This window comes from Monodelphis domestica, chromosome 5 (assembly GCF_027887165.1).
Source record: "Monodelphis domestica isolate mMonDom1 chromosome 5, mMonDom1.pri, whole genome shotgun sequence".
Lineage (NCBI taxonomy): Eukaryota > Metazoa > Chordata > Mammalia > Didelphimorphia > Didelphidae > Monodelphis > Monodelphis domestica.
The window spans coordinates 190,233,422-190,253,738 of record NC_077231.1 but is presented as its reverse complement, the minus strand read 5'-3'; the positions used below and the strand labels follow the sequence as shown (position 1 = coordinate 190,253,738).

Sequence of the window (20,317 nt, the reverse complement as noted above, 5' to 3'; positions counted from 1 at the left end):
CCCTTTTTAAACCCTTACCTTCCATCATGGAATCAATATTGCTTAGTGGTTTCAAGGCAGAATTGCAGAAAAAGCCAGGCAATTGGGGTTAAGTGGCTTACTCCAGATCACACAGCTAGGAAGCATCTGAGTGCCAGAATTAAACCCAAGATATCTTATTCCCAAGTCTAACTCTCAATCCACTAAGCCACCTAGATGCCCAACTTCTTTATTTTTGTTTTCTTTAGTTCATTAAAAAAAGTTTTATTTTTGCTCTTTTTTTGGTGTCTAACACACTACTCACTAATCCATCCATACTCCCTTCCTAGAAGCTCTGTTGAATCAAATAAGTATAGTCCAACAAAGCAAATCAACACATTAACTATGTCTAATAATACATTTCTCATATGCATTTCTTACCTATTGCTTTTATCTAGTAATTCTTGATTAAAAGTTCATAGAATGGGGATAATGAACCCCTATATGCTTCAAAATGAGATCCAATTATCCCTCCCCTCATTTTCAAAGCAGGAAATTAGATTTTTCTTTTCAATTGAAAAAAAGATAAGAATTTTTCAAAAGCTGTAGGTGTAATTGTTTCCTAAAATAGTGAAATTTACTGCTATCTCTCAATATGTTTTTAAATCTAAAGATATGTTTAAAAAACAAACCTAACAAGATCATTAAATAAATTGTCTTCTTTATAGAAATGAGTTCAAGTTTCAATAATCCCAAATTTAATGGCTTCTAGTGACTATGATGGCCATATTTATAATCTTCCATACTTGCATAATGGTAGTTCACATTTCTATAAGTCAATTAAGATTCATAAAGAAATACTTTCTTTACAAAAGCCCTGTGTGGTATAAGCTAATAAGTTCTCAAGCTTCCAAACAGTATCAAAGAAAGGACTCAAATTGAGGTAGAGATAGATGTATTACAATCTTTTTCTTTTCCATTATTTTTTCCCACCATACCATGCCTTACTTCTGAAGTTATATGTGGGGGATTGGGACAATGTGGATGAAGCTTCTAAGAAACTTTTTCAATCAATTTTAAATCTCTTGGTTTCTCTGAGCCTTGACTTTCTGGACCTTGTCCTAAAAAAATTATTATTTGAGTGGTTCTGGTTAGCTAAAATTTTATCCTAAATGAGGATGGCTTCATTTATAATTGTGACATCCTGGCTTAGATGGGCTTGGATAACTGTTTCTAAACATTCTCAGGTTGTAAGATTTTATGATACTTATTGGCATTAAATCTGTCATTTTGAGGAAGTTTTCCTCATTGTGAAAACTTGCTCATTAGCATAGGCATAACTTTGTAGTTAGCCATATTGCTAAATGTCTTAATTATTTACTGGCTAAATTCTTTTGCATTTTATTTTATGGAAGTCACAGAAAGTTTTTGAGAATGGCAGTGATACATATGATCAACCTTATACCTTGGGAAGATTGTTTTGGCAGTCATGGCAAGACTAAATTGGGAAGGGAAGAGACTGGAATCAGAGAGATGAATTAAAAAGCTATTAAATATATAGGAAGCTATAATGAGGGCCTGAACTAGGATGGTGAAAATATGAATAAAGGATGAATGTGAGGAATTATACTGTTAGAATAGGCAGATCTTGGCAAATTAACTAGATATTGAGGAAGTAAGGATAAGAGAATTGGCAAAAAATTGCTCTGATTTGAACTTGATGACAGGGAGTATGGTGGGACCATAAGTAAAAATAAAGATAATGAGAGGAGGAGCAAGTTTAGGGAGGAAAATAATGAGTTCAGTTTTTGATATGTTGAATTTAAGGTGCTGTTGAATATCTAGGAAGAGATATCTAGCAGGAAGTTGGATATTTGGAACTAAAATCAGAGGAGTGATTCTAGGTGGATGGGTTTTGAATTCATTTGCATAGAGCATAATTTCCTTGATTTCTTTTAGCAGCATTAATTCACACAGAAGCAAAAATGTGATAGGAAGATAATAAAAATGTACCCATTTTGAGCGTTACAAGGGGGGAAATTGTTAACAGTCAGAGGGGCAAGAGTGGGTGGACTAAAGGGTATGATTAAAATGTCACTGAATTGTTAATTTATGGAATTATGAAATGGGAGCAGGAATGCCCACTTTTTTTTTGACTACTCAAAGAAAGACCACAATTGTAGAGGACAGTAATATCTCAATCACACTTTAATAAGACAGAGGGTACAAGGCAAATAGTGCAGATAGTATAGAGACAAGTAGCACAAAGAGTAGAATAAAGAGGTAGATGGCAGATGGGATGGGAATGGGAATGGGGATGGGATTGGTATGGTGGGGAAGAAAAAGGGGAGGGAGAAAGGCAGAGTAACTCACATAACCATGAATTAAAGTTGAGAGCACTCAGCAACAAAGACCCAAATGGAGATGTAAGAATGCTGGTGTCAATGTGGAATCTAGATGTCCCTGGACTTGTAGCTTGGAGGGATTTGGTGATCCCCAGTATATTTAGTTTGGAGGTAGAAACCCCAGGTTTTGACCTTGTCATAGGAGAGTTCCTCCCTGAGGGAAACACCTTGAGTTATAGCAAAGTAGGTAGCACATCAGTCTCATAAGCTGAAGGTCTGGAGTTTTATCCTCAAAAGGGGAATGTGATACAGTGGGAGAAGCTTCTAAGGCAAAACGAGGCATCTGATGGGATTAGCCATCCCCACTCAGAACTATTGTTAGCCTGAGATCAGTGAAGTAATAAGACTTTCCCTCAGCAAGGAACTCTCCTGTGACAAGGTGAAAACCTGGGGTTTCTACCTCCAAACTAAATAAACTGGGGATCACCAAATCCCTCCAAGCTACAAGTCTGGGGATCTCTAGATTCCATGTTGACACTGGGGAGGGCAGGAGTTTAGGGTTTCATTTTTATTAGGTTTTGGTGGTGAAGCAGACTTATCTGTGCCACTTTGGGGTTAGTTCATTAACATATCCACATCTTAAAGTTTTCCACAACATTTGGTGTCTTATAGGTCTCACTGCAGATTTCTGGATTTTATTTGAAATTAACCTATCATAGCACCAAATATCCTGACAGCAAGGTCTAGTTGGTTTCCTCTGATTTAGTACGTAATGTCAGGATGTGATTTTTGGTTAATATCTGATGCAATTTGCAAATTATGCTCCTTTGATTTTTGGAAGAGTTTGTATGTAGCTTCTAGTTTCCCCCTTTCAATCTTCCTTCCTACTATTGTTACTTTATAATGGCTACTTAGAAACTTAGTTACCCTTCTGATTAGAAGTAGAGGGAGTCTTTAGTTGGATCAGAACAAGATACAGTTTTAACAGTCACTGATTATAGAATAAAAGCTAAAAGAGAAAGTAGGGAATTGAGACAAGAATTAAAGGTTAAGAGAATACAGAAAGAAAATCAAAAAACCAATTTAGTGAGGGTAAAGACTAAGAATGGGTGGAATATTATCTGGGAGAGATAAGTAAGACCAGGGATTGTGGAAGGGTTTTCATAGGTGGATCAATTTTTGATTGATGGTGAAATCTCTGATGTGATCACCTGGGTAAAAGTCAGAGGAGTTGCAGAGTATATGGAGCTGTGCAAGACAGCATTTTCTAAATGTTATCAACATTGACACTGAAGAATATTAGCACAATGGGCTTAAAGGGAAAACTTGGGAGGGGTGTGTATGTGTCTGAGAAGCAGTGTGGCAGTAAAAAGTCCAGGAGCCTTGCAGTCAAGGTGACGTGGGGTTCAGTTTTCATTGTCTAATACATCCTGGCTTTCTGTTAACCTTTCCACAACTCCAGACTATTTTATGAGACCCTAAATTGTGGAATGTTTGCAAATTTTCATTAGTAGAGACTTTCTTCACTGGGAGGTACTACATTGATGAAATGACAAGTTTAAATGAAAAAAAAAAAACTTCCTGCAATAAAAATCTGCCTTACATGATAACAAAAAACTGAAATGTGCCTATATACAAATAGATGAAAATTTTAAGAATCATCAGCATTTGTATAGACCTTAATGTATGCCAGGCACTATGCTAATCACTTTATAAATATTATCTCATTTTATCCTTAAAATAACCCTGTAGGGTAGATACTATTATTTTTTCCATTTTCTAGAAGAGAAACCTGAAGCCAACATGTTGAGTGACTTGCCCAGGTTCACACAGGTAGTAGCTGAGGCAATATGATTTGGATTCAGGCCTTATACTCTTCAGGCTCAATACTCCATCCACTAGATTTTAAAGGTACCTTAGAATTCAAATGGTCTGTGTACCTGAAGTATTAAGGCTTTTTTAAAAACATATTCTTGATAGGGAGTCCTAGCTTCCATTTGATGAGTTCTAATAATAGGTAGCTTGCTACTTTTTGAGTCAAAGGAAGTTGGTAAACAGAGGTGGAAATTCCATATATTTTGTGTAGGTTGGCTGACCAATTCGGTTGTATTAAATTTTGTAAGACATGATAGTTTGGGGTATTTTGATGCTACACAACTGGAGCATCTGGTTAAGAAAGACAAGAAAAGTTCAAATGAATGGTGGAAGAGAAAGATCAAAATGAACAGGGTAAAGTATCAAGGCAGCACAAAGCTTTGAAAGAGGGAAATTATGATGTAAGATAATATAGTTAAGATAAACTAAGAGGAAGGGCAAAATGTCTGCCCAGTATTTGTGTTATGCACAAAATCACTAGATATGGCAGCAAAAAGGAAAGGGAAATATGTGCCTGAGAGTATAGGACAACCTATACTTGCCCTATGGCTGATATAATTTTTGTACTAAACAGAAAAGTAGACATTTGTGAGAAAGGTGGGTTAATGCCCTAAGTGTGTAGAAAGTATTGAGTGAGGATATGTTATATTGTTTCATTTTTTATATAATATCATGGTACACACTGGAGCCTGGTAATTTAAAGTATTTGATAGTTCCAGTTCAAATGACTTTGCATGTAATTACTTAGCCTGATTCTCAGTTTGCTCATCCATTAGATGGAGATAATAATGCATTATTAACTTTGCAGAGTTGGAGTGAGGAACAAATGAAATTACAAAATGATTCATAGAGTTAGAAAGGAAGATTTTAGCATGGAAGAAGAGAGGGATCAATGTATCATCAAACTAAGGGGAAAAGCAAATAAATGGAAGGATTGCATTTGACTGTAGCTGATTATGACCTTGATCAGGAAAGCAGGACATTCTATGCCTAGAATTAGAAAGACCTATCTTTTGGAGTTCAAATCTGGCCTTAGACACTTAGCTGTATAATCCTGGGTGAGTCACTTAACACTATGCTTGCCTCAGTATTTTCTTTTTTTTCCTTTTTTTTATAGTTCCAAGAATGATTTTATACAGATATATCTTTTTATTTTTTTATTTTTAAAACCCTTACCTTCCATCTTGGAGTCAATACTGAGTATTGGCACCAAGGCAGAAGAGTGGTAAGGGCTAGGCAATGGGGGTCAAGTGACTTGCCCAGGGTCACACAGCTGGGAAGTGTCTGAGGTCAAATCTGAACCCAGGACCTCCCATCTCTAGGCCTGGCTCTCAATCCACTGAGCTACCCAGCTGCCCCCTTATACAGATATTTTACCATACATATCTTAATTTATTTTACAAGTTGGAATTACATCCTGAGCAATATAGTACAATGAAGTTTTACTGAATAACAGTACAAAAGTTACCAATGAACATTGGAGCAATTCATATTTTATTCAAATGTTATCAAATACCTTTGTATTTTTGCCAGCATTGTAATCAATACAACCTTACTCATTCTCAACATTCAGTACTCTCTTTTTAAAATAATTGGGGGTTATTAAAAGTTATAGAACCCTGTGTATTCATAAGCCATCACTTCTGTCATTTTATAGGGTCATCATAAATTAGCAAAGTATAAAACAGTTTGGTTTGCCTCAGTATTTTCTTTGCAACTGGTGTCCATAAGAGGGCACTCATCACATTTTTTACAGAATATAAGGAAATCAACTTGGATAGCTCTCTAGCATACATCAGATGCTATAAACAGGTCAACTTTGAGCCACTCAAAGAAACTCATGCTGCCATGAAAAGACTTAATGGCAAAGTGGAAAGAGTCCACTGGGGTTGCATTTGGGGACTGCCTCTCTTTGTTTAGAAAGGTGGCCTAAGATGTAGGAGGAGGTCAGATAAGTAATACTAATGATAGACTCTTCTACTGTCCAAATAGAATTCTTTTTAAGAGGATTGATTAGTCTACATTCATTCTTGAAGGAAGGGGGTTAGAATGGGACTTTTATATTTGTATTTAAATATGAGCCTCTATTGTTAAGTAAATAATGCTCCTGTCTAAATTAGTAAATAATGCACCTGACTAAACAATAGCATATATGCAATGTTTTATCAGAATCATCCTCAATGAGATAAGCAATCTGATGGTAATTCTCTCTCTGGCTCCAGGATAGTTGGAAGACTGAAGATTTTTTACAAGTAAATAGAGATGATTGTACCTTCTCTCTTAGAATCAATACTGTGTATTGGTTCCCGTAGAAGAGTGGTAAGGGATAGGCAATGGAGGTTAAGTGACTTGTACAGGATGACACAGCTAGGAAGTATCTGAGGCCACATTGGACCCAAGACTTCCTGTCTCTGGGCCTGGCTCTCAATCCACTGAGCCACCTAGCTGGCTTCTGCAGTGGGTACATTTTGAAGGATGGCTTTGATATTTAATACTTGTCATGGAATTAGTAGACTGGTATCTTCTAGTTACCAAGCAAAGTCACCAAGCTTTTATCTACCATTCCTTTGACCATCTTTAATTTTCATTTTAACCTACTATATGACATCTTAACTTCTCTTGTTTCTTTTCTGATGTGACATATTTTCAAATATTAGGGATTGGAGGAATGGGTGTGTGTATGTGTGACCTATCCTGTTAAGAGTGATCAAATTGTGAAATGTTTTCACTGGATAGATTTCATAAGAGAGCTATTCAGTCTGGACTTTTGATCTCATTATAAGTTACATTCTAAACATTGTTTTCTGCTTGCAATTTGGTTATAAGTAAAAAGTTATGGAAGACTTGCAGGAAAATTTTGACTTCATAATATGTTCAATTTTTTTAAATTTTCTATTGATAAACATATTTCAAAGGCTTTACATATTTCAAAGGCTTTACATATTTCAAAGGCTTTAAATAAAAGCTTACAAGTAATTCATCTAATACCAAATGACATGGAGTTAGAAGTGCCATGTAGTATTATTGAAGCAAAAAAAATACAGACTGATTTGGATGCTAGAGTCAAATGACAAGAAGGAAATTGTAGAAAAGATCAAATTTGAAGAAAAGCTGTCTTATATTTTGAGTTAGTTAATTATTTTGTAGTGTTTCATACTTCTTGGAAGTTTACAAGTCACAGAAAAACCCAACTTAATCATGTTTGCTCAACTACAAATCATTCTTAGCTGTGTGTACTTCACCCAGAGCAGACACACCTAATATTGATTTGCTAATTGACTGAACATGATTGTCAGGTTTTTTTTCCTGTAGCTTGTAGACTTAAAAATTGATAGATGCACACTTATCTGGAATGGTGAGAATAAAACCTGCCCACAAACAGGGAACAAACATAAAAAACCTCTAGATAATATCTTATTGGATCTGAGTTTGGATTTGGGTTGGGTAAGCATGGTTTCTGACCCACAATTTAGATTCATCATATATACTCTTATTAGGCTTTTACATGCTAATTCAGATGGTAAGCTAATGAAGTACTGAAGTTTCTCAAGGGTATTTATCTCAAGAAGTAATTAATAAACAATGGCCTATTTAGGTAAAAATGAATGTCCTTTGCAGATGTTTTTAAATTTGTAAGATGTTCTCCCCCATCTGTTGACAAGAGTAGCTCCCTGTTTCAGTAATGATCTACATCTGTTTTCTTTTCCCTTAAATAAACATGGCATGGATGATACTTAGCTTGGCTTTGATAACAGAAATTCGGTTTAATTATACTCTGCCAATATGTTTTCTATCTTGTTCTTTTTTGGTAGTACTTTGGAAGTTTGCTTGTGATTTTCTGCGTGGAACTAGCCTGTGGTGTTTGGACTTATGAGCAGGAAGTTATGGTAAGTTCAAAAGGGGAAACTACAATATTCTAAAAGTTGAATTGAGCCAGCTTTCAAAATATGCATTATTCCTAATACTCTTTTATTCATTTGAAGGTACATTTTCTCCAATTATTATTCATATAATAAAGATCTTTTTCTCTTCTGGAAAAAGAGGTCCTATCTTCTGTGTGTATTTTTTCCAAAGTTTACATTATAATAATTTAGAGCATTTTCTTGGATGATTTTTAGCCTTGTTGATTGAGGGGGAAAGGGTAGTCATGTAGAAGTTGCTTAAATATATATAACCTGTATCTGCTTCAAAAACAACTTTGTTTAGAAAAAAGTTTAGAAAAGACTATTCATATGCTGAATTTATTTTGGATTAGTCTTAAACACTCTTTAGAAGTTATAGCTAGACCCAGCTATACCTCTGTTGGCTTGTACCCCAAAGAGATAAAAAGGAAAAAGACTTGTACAAAAAATATTTGTAGCTGTGCTTTTTTGTGGTGGCAAAAAAATTGAAAAATGGGGTAGGGGTGTCCATTGATTGGAGAATGGCTGAATAAATTGTTGTATCTGATGGTGATGCAATATTATTCTGCTGAATGGAATAATGAACTAGAAGAATTCCATGTGAACTGGAAAGACCTCCAGGAATTGATGCAGAGTGAGAGGAGCAGAACCAGGAGAACATTGTACACAAAGACTGATACATTATGGCATAATCAAATGTAATACACTTTTCTACTAGCAGCAATGCTGGAAAATCCAGAGGAATTTATGATAAAGAACACTATATCCAGAGAAAGAACTGTGGAACCAGAAATGCAGAAGAAAAACATATGATGGATCACATAATGCGATAGGGATGTGATTAAGGTTTTATTGTTTAAGAATCCCTCTAGCCAGTCAAGATGGCGGCTTAGAAGATGTGAAAGTTCAGACCTCAGAAACCCTTCCTTACCGATTGCAAACTGAGAGCTCCTAGGACACTGAAATTCAAGCTGAACAACAGGACAGACCCTGGGAACCCTCCTCCCAGACCTGGATCAAAAGGTACAGCCCCCCAAAAGCCAAAACCCTAGATCACTCGGATCTAAGGGGCAAGCAGAAGGAAGGTCCCAGGACCCATCCCCCCCAACCCAGAGTGCTGAGCCCACGGCAGCAGCAGGAACTTAAGGGTCAGCAAAAGGGCCCCAGGGCTGGCTATTTTGAAGGACTCACCTTGAAAGCAACCTGAGCCAGTCTCTGGGACACACAACACAGACGGCAGGGAAATATAGAGAGAAGGGGGAAGCCTGTAGACCCCTGGCTGGGTCCTTCCAACTGAGTCTCAAGGGAGGGCCCAGCTTTAGGGCACCAGCTGAACCCAATCCCATCAGGAGCCCTCAGAGCTACTGAAAGGAGAGAAATCTTAGGGGCGGCAAAGGGGTTGCTCCGAAGAGCTTACCTTGTAAGTAATCTGGGCCAGTCTCCAGGCATTCAACACAGATTGTGGAGGAGGAGGTTTTTTGCTTTAGGGCTCAGTCAGTACAAACAAGCTGAACCTAATCCCATCAGGAGCCCACAGAGCCCAGGGAGGCCAAGACCCCTCCCCCCTTAGAGAGCAGAGTCTTCTGAAAGAACCAGCTGAATCTAATCCCATCAAAAGTCTCCATAACGCAGGGAAGCCCAGGCTTCCCACCCATCCTCATTGACTGCTGAACTTTAAGCCAATCAAAAGCCTCCAGAGGACAGGGAAGCTCAAACCCCCAACAACCCTCCCCCAGAGACTACACCAAGAGATCTTCTGTTAAAGCTCCAAGAGGGGAAACTGATAGAAGTCCCCCAAAAAACAAAGAAAATGAAAGGAACAAGAGCACAGACAAATACAGGGAGTAAAGAAGGGGTGAATGTGAGCAAACAACAGAAAAAAGGAAAAAGAAACTACAATAGACAGCTACTACTCAGCAAATGGGACAGAGGGGAAGAGATCAGCAAACAATAAACCAGAAATCCCAGCGAATTGTATACAGGCTGTGGAAGAACTCAAAACACAACTAAGAGAGGCTGAAGATAATTGGGAAAAGAACTTAAAAATTAAGATAAGTCATCTGGAAACAGAGGCACTTGAACTAAAACAAGAAAATAGTGTCTTGAAAGCCAAAATCAACCAGCTGGAAATCAACCAGAGGCAAAGGAGATGAAAGATGAGGCAAAGGAGATAAAAGATGAGGTAAAGAGGATGAAAGAAGATCTTCAAAGAAAATCAGACCAGAAGGAAAAAGACAACCAAAAAGCCAGAGATGAAATCCAATCTTTAAGAACCAGAATACAACAATACAAGTGACCTCACAGGGCAGCAGGACACTATAAAACAAAACCAAAAGAATGAAAAAATTGAGGAAAATGTGAAGCATCTCATTCACAAAACAGACGATTTAGAAAATCGTTCAAGACGAGACAATTTAAGAATAATTGGACTACTAGAAGACCACAACAAAAGAAAAAGCCTGGACATAATACTAGAGGAAATTATCCAGGAAAACTGTCCCGAGATCCTAGAAGAGGGGAAAGTGGAGATTGAAAGAATCCACAGATCACCCCCGACCGGTATTTAATCCCCAACTGACAACACCAAGAAATGTTATAGCCAAATTAAAAAACAATCAGATGAAAGAAAAGATATTACAAGCTGCCAAGAAGAAGCCATTCAGATACCATGGAAACAAGGTGAGGTTAACACAGGATCTGGCTGCATCCACACTGAAGGACCGAAAGGCATGGAATATGATATTCCGGAAAGCAAGGGAACTAGGTCTACAACCAAGAATAAAATACCCATCAAAACTGACTATATTCTTACAGGGGAAAGTATGGTCATTCAACACAACAGAAGAGTTCCAAGCATTCATAAATAAAAGACCAGACCTGAACAGAAAATTTGATGTCCAACCACAGAACTCAAGAGAATCATCAAAAGGTAATTAAAAAAGAGGGGAAAAAAGAAACAAAACAACAACAAAAATTTTATAAGAGACTCAATAAGTTAAAATGATATGTATCCCTATAAGAAAAGAGGTCATTGGTAACTCTTAAAAACTGTTGCTATCAACTGAGCAGCTAGAAGAATTACACTCAGAGGGAACAGTGACAAACTGTATAGGATGAAAGAACAAGACATAAATAGGTATATAGATATATGCATACATAAATACATATACGTGTGTGTATATATATATATATGACTAGAGCTAAAAAAAAAGAGGTTATGACTAAAAGAAATGGGAAAAGAAACAAATGGGGGTAAATTTATATGTCACAAAGAATCTCATTGCGGGAGGGGGGAGAACATCGATACACTGGAAGGGTAAAGAGGTTGGAGACAGGAAATACTCAACTCCTATGTACTTTGAAACTGACCCAAAGAGGGAAGAACAACCCAATCCATTGGGGAAGAGAACAGATTTGCACCCTATAGGGGAGTAGAAGGGTAAAAAATGGACTGGTGGGGAGGGAAGCAGTACAAGGGAGGGAGAGGGTGGAGGGGGAATTTTAAAAAGACTACAGGGGAAAATAAGGGAGGGAATAAGAAAGGAGGGGGGTAGAAAGGGAAGTAAAATACGGGAGAGAACAGGGAGGGGGGGCTGACTATAAACAAACATTGCTATAGAAGGAAATAGTGAAAGAAGAAAAGGCAGGACCAGGAGTAGAAATCAAAATGCTGGGAAAGACACAGCTAGTAATCACAACTCTGAATGTGAATGGAATGAACTCACCCATAAAAAGCAAGCAAATAGCCGAGTGGATTAGAATCCAAAACCCTACCATATGCTGTCTGCAAGAAACACACATGAGGAAGGTAGATACGCATAGGGTGAAAATAAGAGGATGGAGCCAAACCTATTGGGCATCAACTGATAAAAAGAAGGCAGGAGTAGCAATCATGATATCGGATAAAGCCAAAGTAAAAATAAATCTAGTTTAAAGAGATAGGGAATGTAATTACATCCTGATAAAAGGCAGTATAGACAACGAGGAAATATCTGTACTCAATATGTATGCACCAAATGGCAGAGCATCCAAATTTTTAAAGGAGAAACTAGAGGAGCTCAAGGATGAAATAGATAGAAAAACTATACTAGTGGGAGATCTGAACCTTCCCCTATCCGAACTAGATAAATCAAATAAAAAAATAAATAAGAAAGAAGTGAGAGAAGCAAATGAAATCTTAGAAAAATTAGAGTTAGTAGACATATGGAGAAAAATAAATAGGGACAAAAAGGAATACACCTTCTTTTCATCAGTACATGGTACATTCACAAAAACTGACCATGTACTAGGGCACAAAATCATTGCAAACAAGTGCAAAAGGGCAGAAATAATAAATGCAACCTTCTCAGACCACAGTGCAATAAAAATAATAATTAGTAAGGGTACATGGATAGATAATCAAAAATTAATTGGAAATTAAACAATATGATTCTCCAAAACCAGCTAGTTAAAGAACAAATCATAGAAACAATAACTTAATTGAAGCAAATGACAATGGTGAGACATCCTTTCAAAACCTATGGGATGCAGCCAAAGCAATACTCAGGGAGAAATTTATATCCTTGAGTTCATATATAAACAAATTAAGAAGGGCAGAGGTCAATGAATTGGGCATGCAAATTAAAAAACTAGAAACTGAACAAATTAAGAATCCTCAGATGAAGACTAAATTAGAGATCCTAAAAATCAAATAAGTCAAAGAACTATTGATTTAATAAATAAGACTAGAAGCTGGTACTTTGAAAAAACAAATAAAATTGACAATGTACTAGTCAGTCTAATTAAAAAAAGGAAAGAGAAAAATCAAATTGACAGTATCCAAGATGAAAAAGGAGACCTCACCTCTAATGAAGAGGAAATCAAGGCAATCATTAAAAACTACTATGCCCAATTATATGGCAAAAATATGGCAATCTAAGTGATATGGATGAATACTTACAAAAATATAAATTGCCTAGACTAAAAGAAGAAGAAATAAGTTACCTAAACAACCCCATATCAGAAAAAGAAATTGAACAAGCCATCAAAGAACTCCCTAAGAAAAAATCCCCAGGTCCAGACGGATTCACAAATGAATTCTATCAAACATTCAAAGAACAGCTAACCCCAATACTATACAAACTATTTGACAGAATAAGCCAGGAAGGGTTTCTACCAAATTCTTTTTACGACATAAACATGGTACTGATCCCAAAGCCAGGCAGGTTAAAAACAGAAAGAAAACTATAGGCCAATCTCCCTAATGAATATAGATGCAAAAATCTTAAATAGGATACTAGCAAAAAGACTCCAGCAAGTCATCACAAGGGTTATCCACTACAGTCAGGTAGGATTCATTCCAGGAATGCAAGGATGGTTCAATATTAGGAAAACCATCCACATAATTGACCATATAAACAAGCAAACCGACAAAAATCACATGATTATTTCAATATATGCAGAAAAATCCTTTGACAAAATACAACACCCATACCTATTGAAAACACTAGAAAGTATAGGAATAGAAGGGCCTTTCCTAAAAATAATACACAGTATATACCTAAAACCATCAGCAAACATCATCTGCAATGGGGAAAAACTCAAAGCCTTCCCAATAAGATCAGGAGTCAAACAAGGATGCCCATTATCACCATTATTATTTAATACTGTACTAGAAACACTAGCAGTAGCAAGTAGAGAAGGAAAAGAAATTGAAGGTATTAAAATTGGCAATGAGGAGACCAAGCTGTCACTCTTTGTGGATGATATGATGATTTACTTAAAGAATCCCAGGGAATCAACCAAACAGCTAATCGAAATAATCAACAACTTTAGCAAAGTTGCACTATACAAAATAAACCCACATAAGTCATCAGCATTTCTATATATCTCCAACCCAGTTCAGCAGCAAGAATTAGAAAGAGAAATACCATTTAAAATCACCCTAGACAAAATAAAATACTTAGGAATCTATCTACTGAGACAAATACAGGAACTATATGAACACAACTACAAAACACTCTCCACACAATTAAAACTAGATCTAAACAATTGGAAAAACATTGATTGCTCATGGGTGGGATGAGCTAACATAATAAAAATGACCCTCCTACCCAAACTTATCTATTTAGTGCCATACCCATTGAACTACCAAAATACTATTTTACTGAATTAGAGAAAGCCATAACAAAGTTCATTTGGAAGAATAAAGGATCAAGGATATCCAGGGAAATAATGAAAAAAAAAATACAAAGGAAGGTGGCCTTGCAGTCCCAGTTCTCAAACTATATTACAAAGCAGCGGTCATCAAAACAATTTGGTACTGGCTAAGAGACAGAAAGGAGGATCAGTGGAATAGACTTGGGGTAAATGACCTCAGTAAGACAGTCTTTGACAAACCCAAAGACCCCAGCTTTTGGGACAAAAATCCAGTATTTGATAAAAACTGCTGGGAAAATTGGAAGACAGTGTGGGAGAGATTAGGTTTGGATCAACACCCCACACCCTACACCAAGATAAACTCAGAATGGACAAATGACTTGAATATAAAGAAGGAAACTATAAGTAAATTAGGTGAACACAGAATAGTATATATGTCAGAACTTTGGGAAGGGAAAGATTTTAAAACCAAGCAAGACTTAGAAAGAATCACAAAATGCAAAATAAATAATTTTGACTACATCAAATTAAAAAGTTTTTGTACAAACAAAACCAATGTAACTAAAATTAGAAGGTAAGCAACAAATTGGGAAATAATCTTCATAAGAAAAACCTCTGACAAAGGTCTAATTACTCAAATCTATAAAGAGCTAAACCAGTTGTACAAAAAATCAAGCCATTCTCCAATTGAAAAATGGGCAAGGGACATGAATAGGCAATTTTCAGTTAAAGAAATCAAGACTATTAATAAGAACATGAAAAAGTGTTTTAGATCTCTTATAATCAGAGAGATGCAAATCAAAACAATTTTGAGGTATCACCTCACACCTAGTAGATTGTTCAACATGACAGCAAAGGAACGTAATGAATGCTGGAGGGGATGTGGCAAAGTAGGGGCATTAATGCATTGCTGGTGGAGTTGTGAATTGATCCAACCATTCTGGAGGACAATTTGGAACTATGCCCAAAGGGCGATAAAAGACTGCCCTTTGATCCAGCCATAGCACTTCTGGGTTTGTACCCCAAAGAGATAATAAGGAAAAAGACTTGTGCAAGAATATTCATAGCTGCGCGCTCTTTGTGGTAGCCAAAAATTGGAAAATGAGGGGATGCCCATCAATTGGAGAATGGCTGAACAGATTGTGGTATATGTTGGTGATGGAATACTATTGTGCTAAAAGGAATAATGAAGTGGAGGAATTCCATAGAGACTGGAACAACCTCTAGGAAGTGATGCAGAGTGAGAGGAGCAGAACCAGGAGAACATTGTACACAGAGACTGACACATTGTGGTAGAAGAGAACATAATGGACTTCTCCAGTAATGGCTTTACAATGTCCCTGAACAATCTGCAGCAATCTACGAGAAAAAAAAAAAAAACTATCCTCAAGCAGAGGACAAACTGAGGGAGTAAAAACACCAAGGAAAAGCAACTGCTTGACTACAGAGGTTGAGGGGACATGATTGAGGAGAGACGCTAAATGAGCACCCTAATGCAAATACCAACAACAAGGAAATGGGTTCAGAGCAAGGACACATGTGACACCCAGACGAATCCTGCATTGGCTAGGGATGGGGTTGGGCGGGTTTGGGGGGAAAGGAAAAGAAAATGATCTGTTTCCAATGAACAATGTATGAAAATGACCAAATAAAAAAATGTTTAAAAAAAAAAAAGAATCCCTCTACTGCAAATATGAATAACATGGAAATAGGTTCTGAACAATGATATGCGTATAACAAATTGAAATACCTTCTCAGCTCTGGGGGGGGGGGGGGGTTATGAATCATGTAACCATGGGGAAATGGTCTAAATAAGAAAAAGGAAAAAATCACATGCCTTTAGGGGGAAAAAAAGAAGTTATACCCAGTCTTAAATGTATACTTGTCAGTATAAAGCACATATCACTCATGGTACACAGGCCAAACTAGCTTCCAGTTTGCTAACATGTGTGGTTTTAAGACGTTTTGGCTTCAGTGTATGAACATTTCAACATCTTGATCTTAGCTACTGAAGAATAGTTTTCTCTTCTTCCTTTTTTTTCCTACTTTCCTCTATCTCCTTCCTCTTTGACTGATATGATTTAGAGGAAGTAAGAATAATACTTTTTAAAAAATACAAAATAATATTATTTACATGAATTTTTAAATACAAAACCAAATTTCTTTTTAGTGTTTTAGCCTCATTTTTCAAGTGACAATCAGGTTTTTTTTTTTTACATCAACTAGTGTTAGGACATATCCTTATTACAGGTACTTCAGTATAAAAATACAGTATAAAATTAGTGATATTTATATCATTTCCACAGCATACATATGCAATGATTTTTTAGAAATTAAAATACCCTTCTCAGGTTCAAATTTAAAAATTCAGGCAGGGGGAAGCTAGGTGGCTTAGTGGATTGATAGCCAGGCTCAGAGACTATAAGTCCTGGGTTCAAATGTGACCTCAGATACTTCCTAGCTGTATGACCCTAGGCAAGTATTTTGATGTTCATTGTTTAGACGTTTATACTCTTCTGCCTTGAAATTCATACACAATATTGATTCTAAGACAGAAAGTAAGGGTTTAAAAAGAAAAGTCAAGGGAAACCTGGATAAAAAGTTAAAATGAACTTGAGTAGATTTCAGTATGATATATAGTCTTTAATGTGTTTACCTTTTATCTCTTTGTTACTACTTGCCCTTCAGGGTTAAGAATTTCATAAATTTCTAAATATGATGTGGAAATATTCTTTTTTTATATCTTCCTTCAAGTCTCTGCACTTAAAGTTATATGGCTAATTGTTGGTAGCTTAGTCAGGGACATTTGTAATACCTGTGGTGGGAAAGTTTGTTCTAAACTTGTAACTACTGTCTGCCATATGCAATGGCATTTATCAAGTAGCTAGCACCTTTTTTCCATATTCCTCTTGGACTCAAGAACTCACAAGGACTCAAGACCTTACACAAGGGTTTCTGGGTAGTTCCAACACCTTTAAGGTCACAGTTAATTGACTTTTTTTTTTCCTCTTCCTGTTGTCAAAGCTGGAATTACTCCATCTCATGTGGTTACTTTAATGTAGAAGCAGTTGAAAAGTGCCCTGAAATAGTGTTAATTTAATCTATTTTCACTGTGTTTCTTAGCCCTCTATTTTGTATGTCTTGTTAGCCATTCATTTCGATGAATAAACTTTTTAATAGAAGGTTTTGGATGATGAAGTTATATACTAATTTTTAGGGTAGGATTAGAGTGTTTTCTTGGAAATTTTCATTTGTAGATAGTGTTTTATTTTATCAACTTGGATATTATATGCAGGGGGTGCAGCTCATGCCCAATTAATCCCTTCTCATCTCATGTGACTTTCTGTGCCCTCCTATTATAAATCTTTCACAAAGCCACACATCACATTCTGGGGGTTTTTCCTTAGATCTCTTGGTATTTTGTGGGTATCAATGGAACATGTCAATTGTACATGAATTTATCTAATTTTAGAGGTTATTTTTGTTCTCACTTTATAACTAACCCACTGATTTTCCTGGTCATACATTTCTTCAATATTGTGCTTTTTACAGATTTTGTAAATCTTTAAAAATTAAAAAATATATTATGAATGTCAATAATCAGCAAATAGGAACATTTTAATATAGAAAGAACAGGAAAGGTGTTTCTGCCTGGTAATTTTTTTAAAGTATATATTGAATTTAATAATAAAATTTAATATGGAAAGGTCTAGAAAGAGTCTTCTATTTTGTAGCTTTTAAAAATATATAATAAATGAATAAAATGTTTTTAAACCCTTACCTTCTGTCTTGGAACCAATACTGTGTATTGGTTCCAAGGCAGAAGAGTGGTAAGGACTAGGCAATGGGGGTCAAGTGACTTGCCCAAGGTCACAGAGCTGAGAAGTGTCTGAGGCCAAATTTGAACCTAGGACCTTCCATCTCTAGGCCTGGTTCTCAATCCACTGAGCTACCCAGCTGCCCCCATAAATGAATAAATTTAACAGAAATAAATAAGAAAATTTTGTTCTCACATATTTTTCTTCTATGTATTTTTAAATAATATGTTAATAATGCCCTTTTTGTATTTCTATCACTTCTCACTAATTTATCACTTCTTCTCTCATGGAAACTCTTAAGGAAAATGTTAATTCAAGCAAAACAAATCAATACATTGGCTGTATCTGATTTTGCTATGCACTTCTTAAATGGTAATATGCTTATAATTACTATGTGACTTTTCATTGTCCTTTGGGTGACCTGCAACTTTTATTCTTTGGAGATTGTGGTATTCCATGCTTCATAGCATCCCTGGAAGAATATTAGTGTTAAAGAGATAGATCTTTATTTCAGAGAGAAGTTCGGTCATTAAAGGTACTGACTGTGCAGTTTACCAAATGCAGTCCAGCTGGTTCTCCTCCTCTTTAATTCTGTACCCAATTTATGGTACATCTGGAGTGTCTATTCAAAATATACACACAAACTGCAGCCAATCTCGGTGGGCTATACATGGATTTTTGCCTGATATAGTTTTTTTTTTAATTTAGTACAATCAATAGATTAATATGAGAAATGGAAAGGCATTTAATGATAAAACACTGTACTTTATGCTTTTTTTTTAAGAATAGAGTTGGAACCTTTTAATAATTTTTTCCAATTCAATTTACCTCATAGAATTAAGATCTTTAATAAATGCTTGTTAAATAAATTATTGAATGAAAGAATAATCTTGTTTTTACTATTCCTCACATCTTTGGAAGAGAAAAAGAAAATTTTTTTAGACTTTCTTACTATATCCAAAAGATAGGTCTTTTTCATCCTGTTGAATAAAACATAGGTATCAGATAGCAGTTAGGTTCCTATTAGATGGGAAAGGTAGGCAGAGAGGAAATATTTGGTTCTTATACAAAACCAAAGGAATTTTTGGCAGTTACTCAAATTTGGGTAGTATCTTTTCTTTGACTAGAGATTTGATGGTGAATCTACTTCTTTGATGTAAGAAAGTTTTGAAAACTAAGTGAAAATCACAGATTAAGCTGATTTTTTTTGCATTGAAAATGACATGTGCAGAGAATGTTTTGGCACATGTACAAATCTGAGACCCTGTATAAATATTCATGCTTCCCATTTATGACTGCTCTAACCATGAAAGAAGAACTTATGACTAATTTCTCCCACCCACAAGATTAAATAGCTAGGGCAGACTCCATCAAATATAAAGTAATAAACTTTTCTTAAAAACTAAATGTTATATAATTATACTAGATTATTAAACTGGAAGAAAATATAACTGTACTCTTTACATTCAAAAATCTCATCTCACTTTTAAGTCCAGATGGTGGGTCTCTCAAGGGGTAAGATAAAGCCAGTTGATTCCAAGAATTGATTCTGCTGCTACTGTGTACATAGCTGGTAAAGTCAGTACTCTTTTTAAATTGTCCTCATCCTCAAAAATAAATCTATCAACTTAGTGTTCATGCAGCAGAGAGCAATTCTTAAAATAAACTTAGTTCCCTTGTCTTAGCATTAGCTTTTGAATAGTATTCTTTATGCTATTCTTAAAAGTTAGGAGATTTAAATTACAATCAACTCCACCTCCTAATTTTAAAGTTAAGTTATACATTAGATGTGTAAATATTTATACATTTAATATTTTACATGGATAATTTTACTGAGATTTGAACAATCTGAATTGTTAAAAGTTAAACATAAATTAAAATATTTACAAAGGAGATAGATTTTTACTTCAACCATATTAAACACACAAATTAGTGGAATTAAAAGCTGATTTGCAGTTTAGACTCACTGATCTTCCTCTAAAAATTGAAATAATTAGATTGATTCTATATAATTTTTCATTGATTATATTCACAGTTAATTAATTTTGTCCTACAATTGCCTAAGTCATGGTTCTTTGACTCTGAATTTAGCTCAGAATTAAGCTGACCTGTAATGAGTTAAGTTTAAAAATCCAGTTCTCTTGTTAACCATTGTTCTATTCTTGTGTCAAGGAAGTCTGTTACCTTTGAGTGATGCACCAGGGCTGTCAAGTATCTTTAAACCACCAAGGATGTCTAGGCCACTATCTCTAACCTAGCAGACAGATTCAAACAAGAAACA

General features: G+C 35.7%; 1 protein-coding gene across 2 annotated transcripts in view; it reads left to right on the top strand.

Moving 5' to 3' along the window:
- TSPAN12 (tetraspanin 12) overlaps positions 1-20,317 on the top strand; it is a 125,984-nt gene that overhangs the window by 45,803 nt on the left and 59,864 nt on the right. For both annotated transcript variants that reach the window (XM_007504202.3, XM_001364839.4), the window contains exon 5: positions 7,991-8,065. In XM_007504202.3, the coding sequence (XP_007504264.1) occupies positions 7,991-8,065 (75 nt within the window). The remainder of the gene's footprint in view (positions 1-7,990; positions 8,066-20,317) is intronic.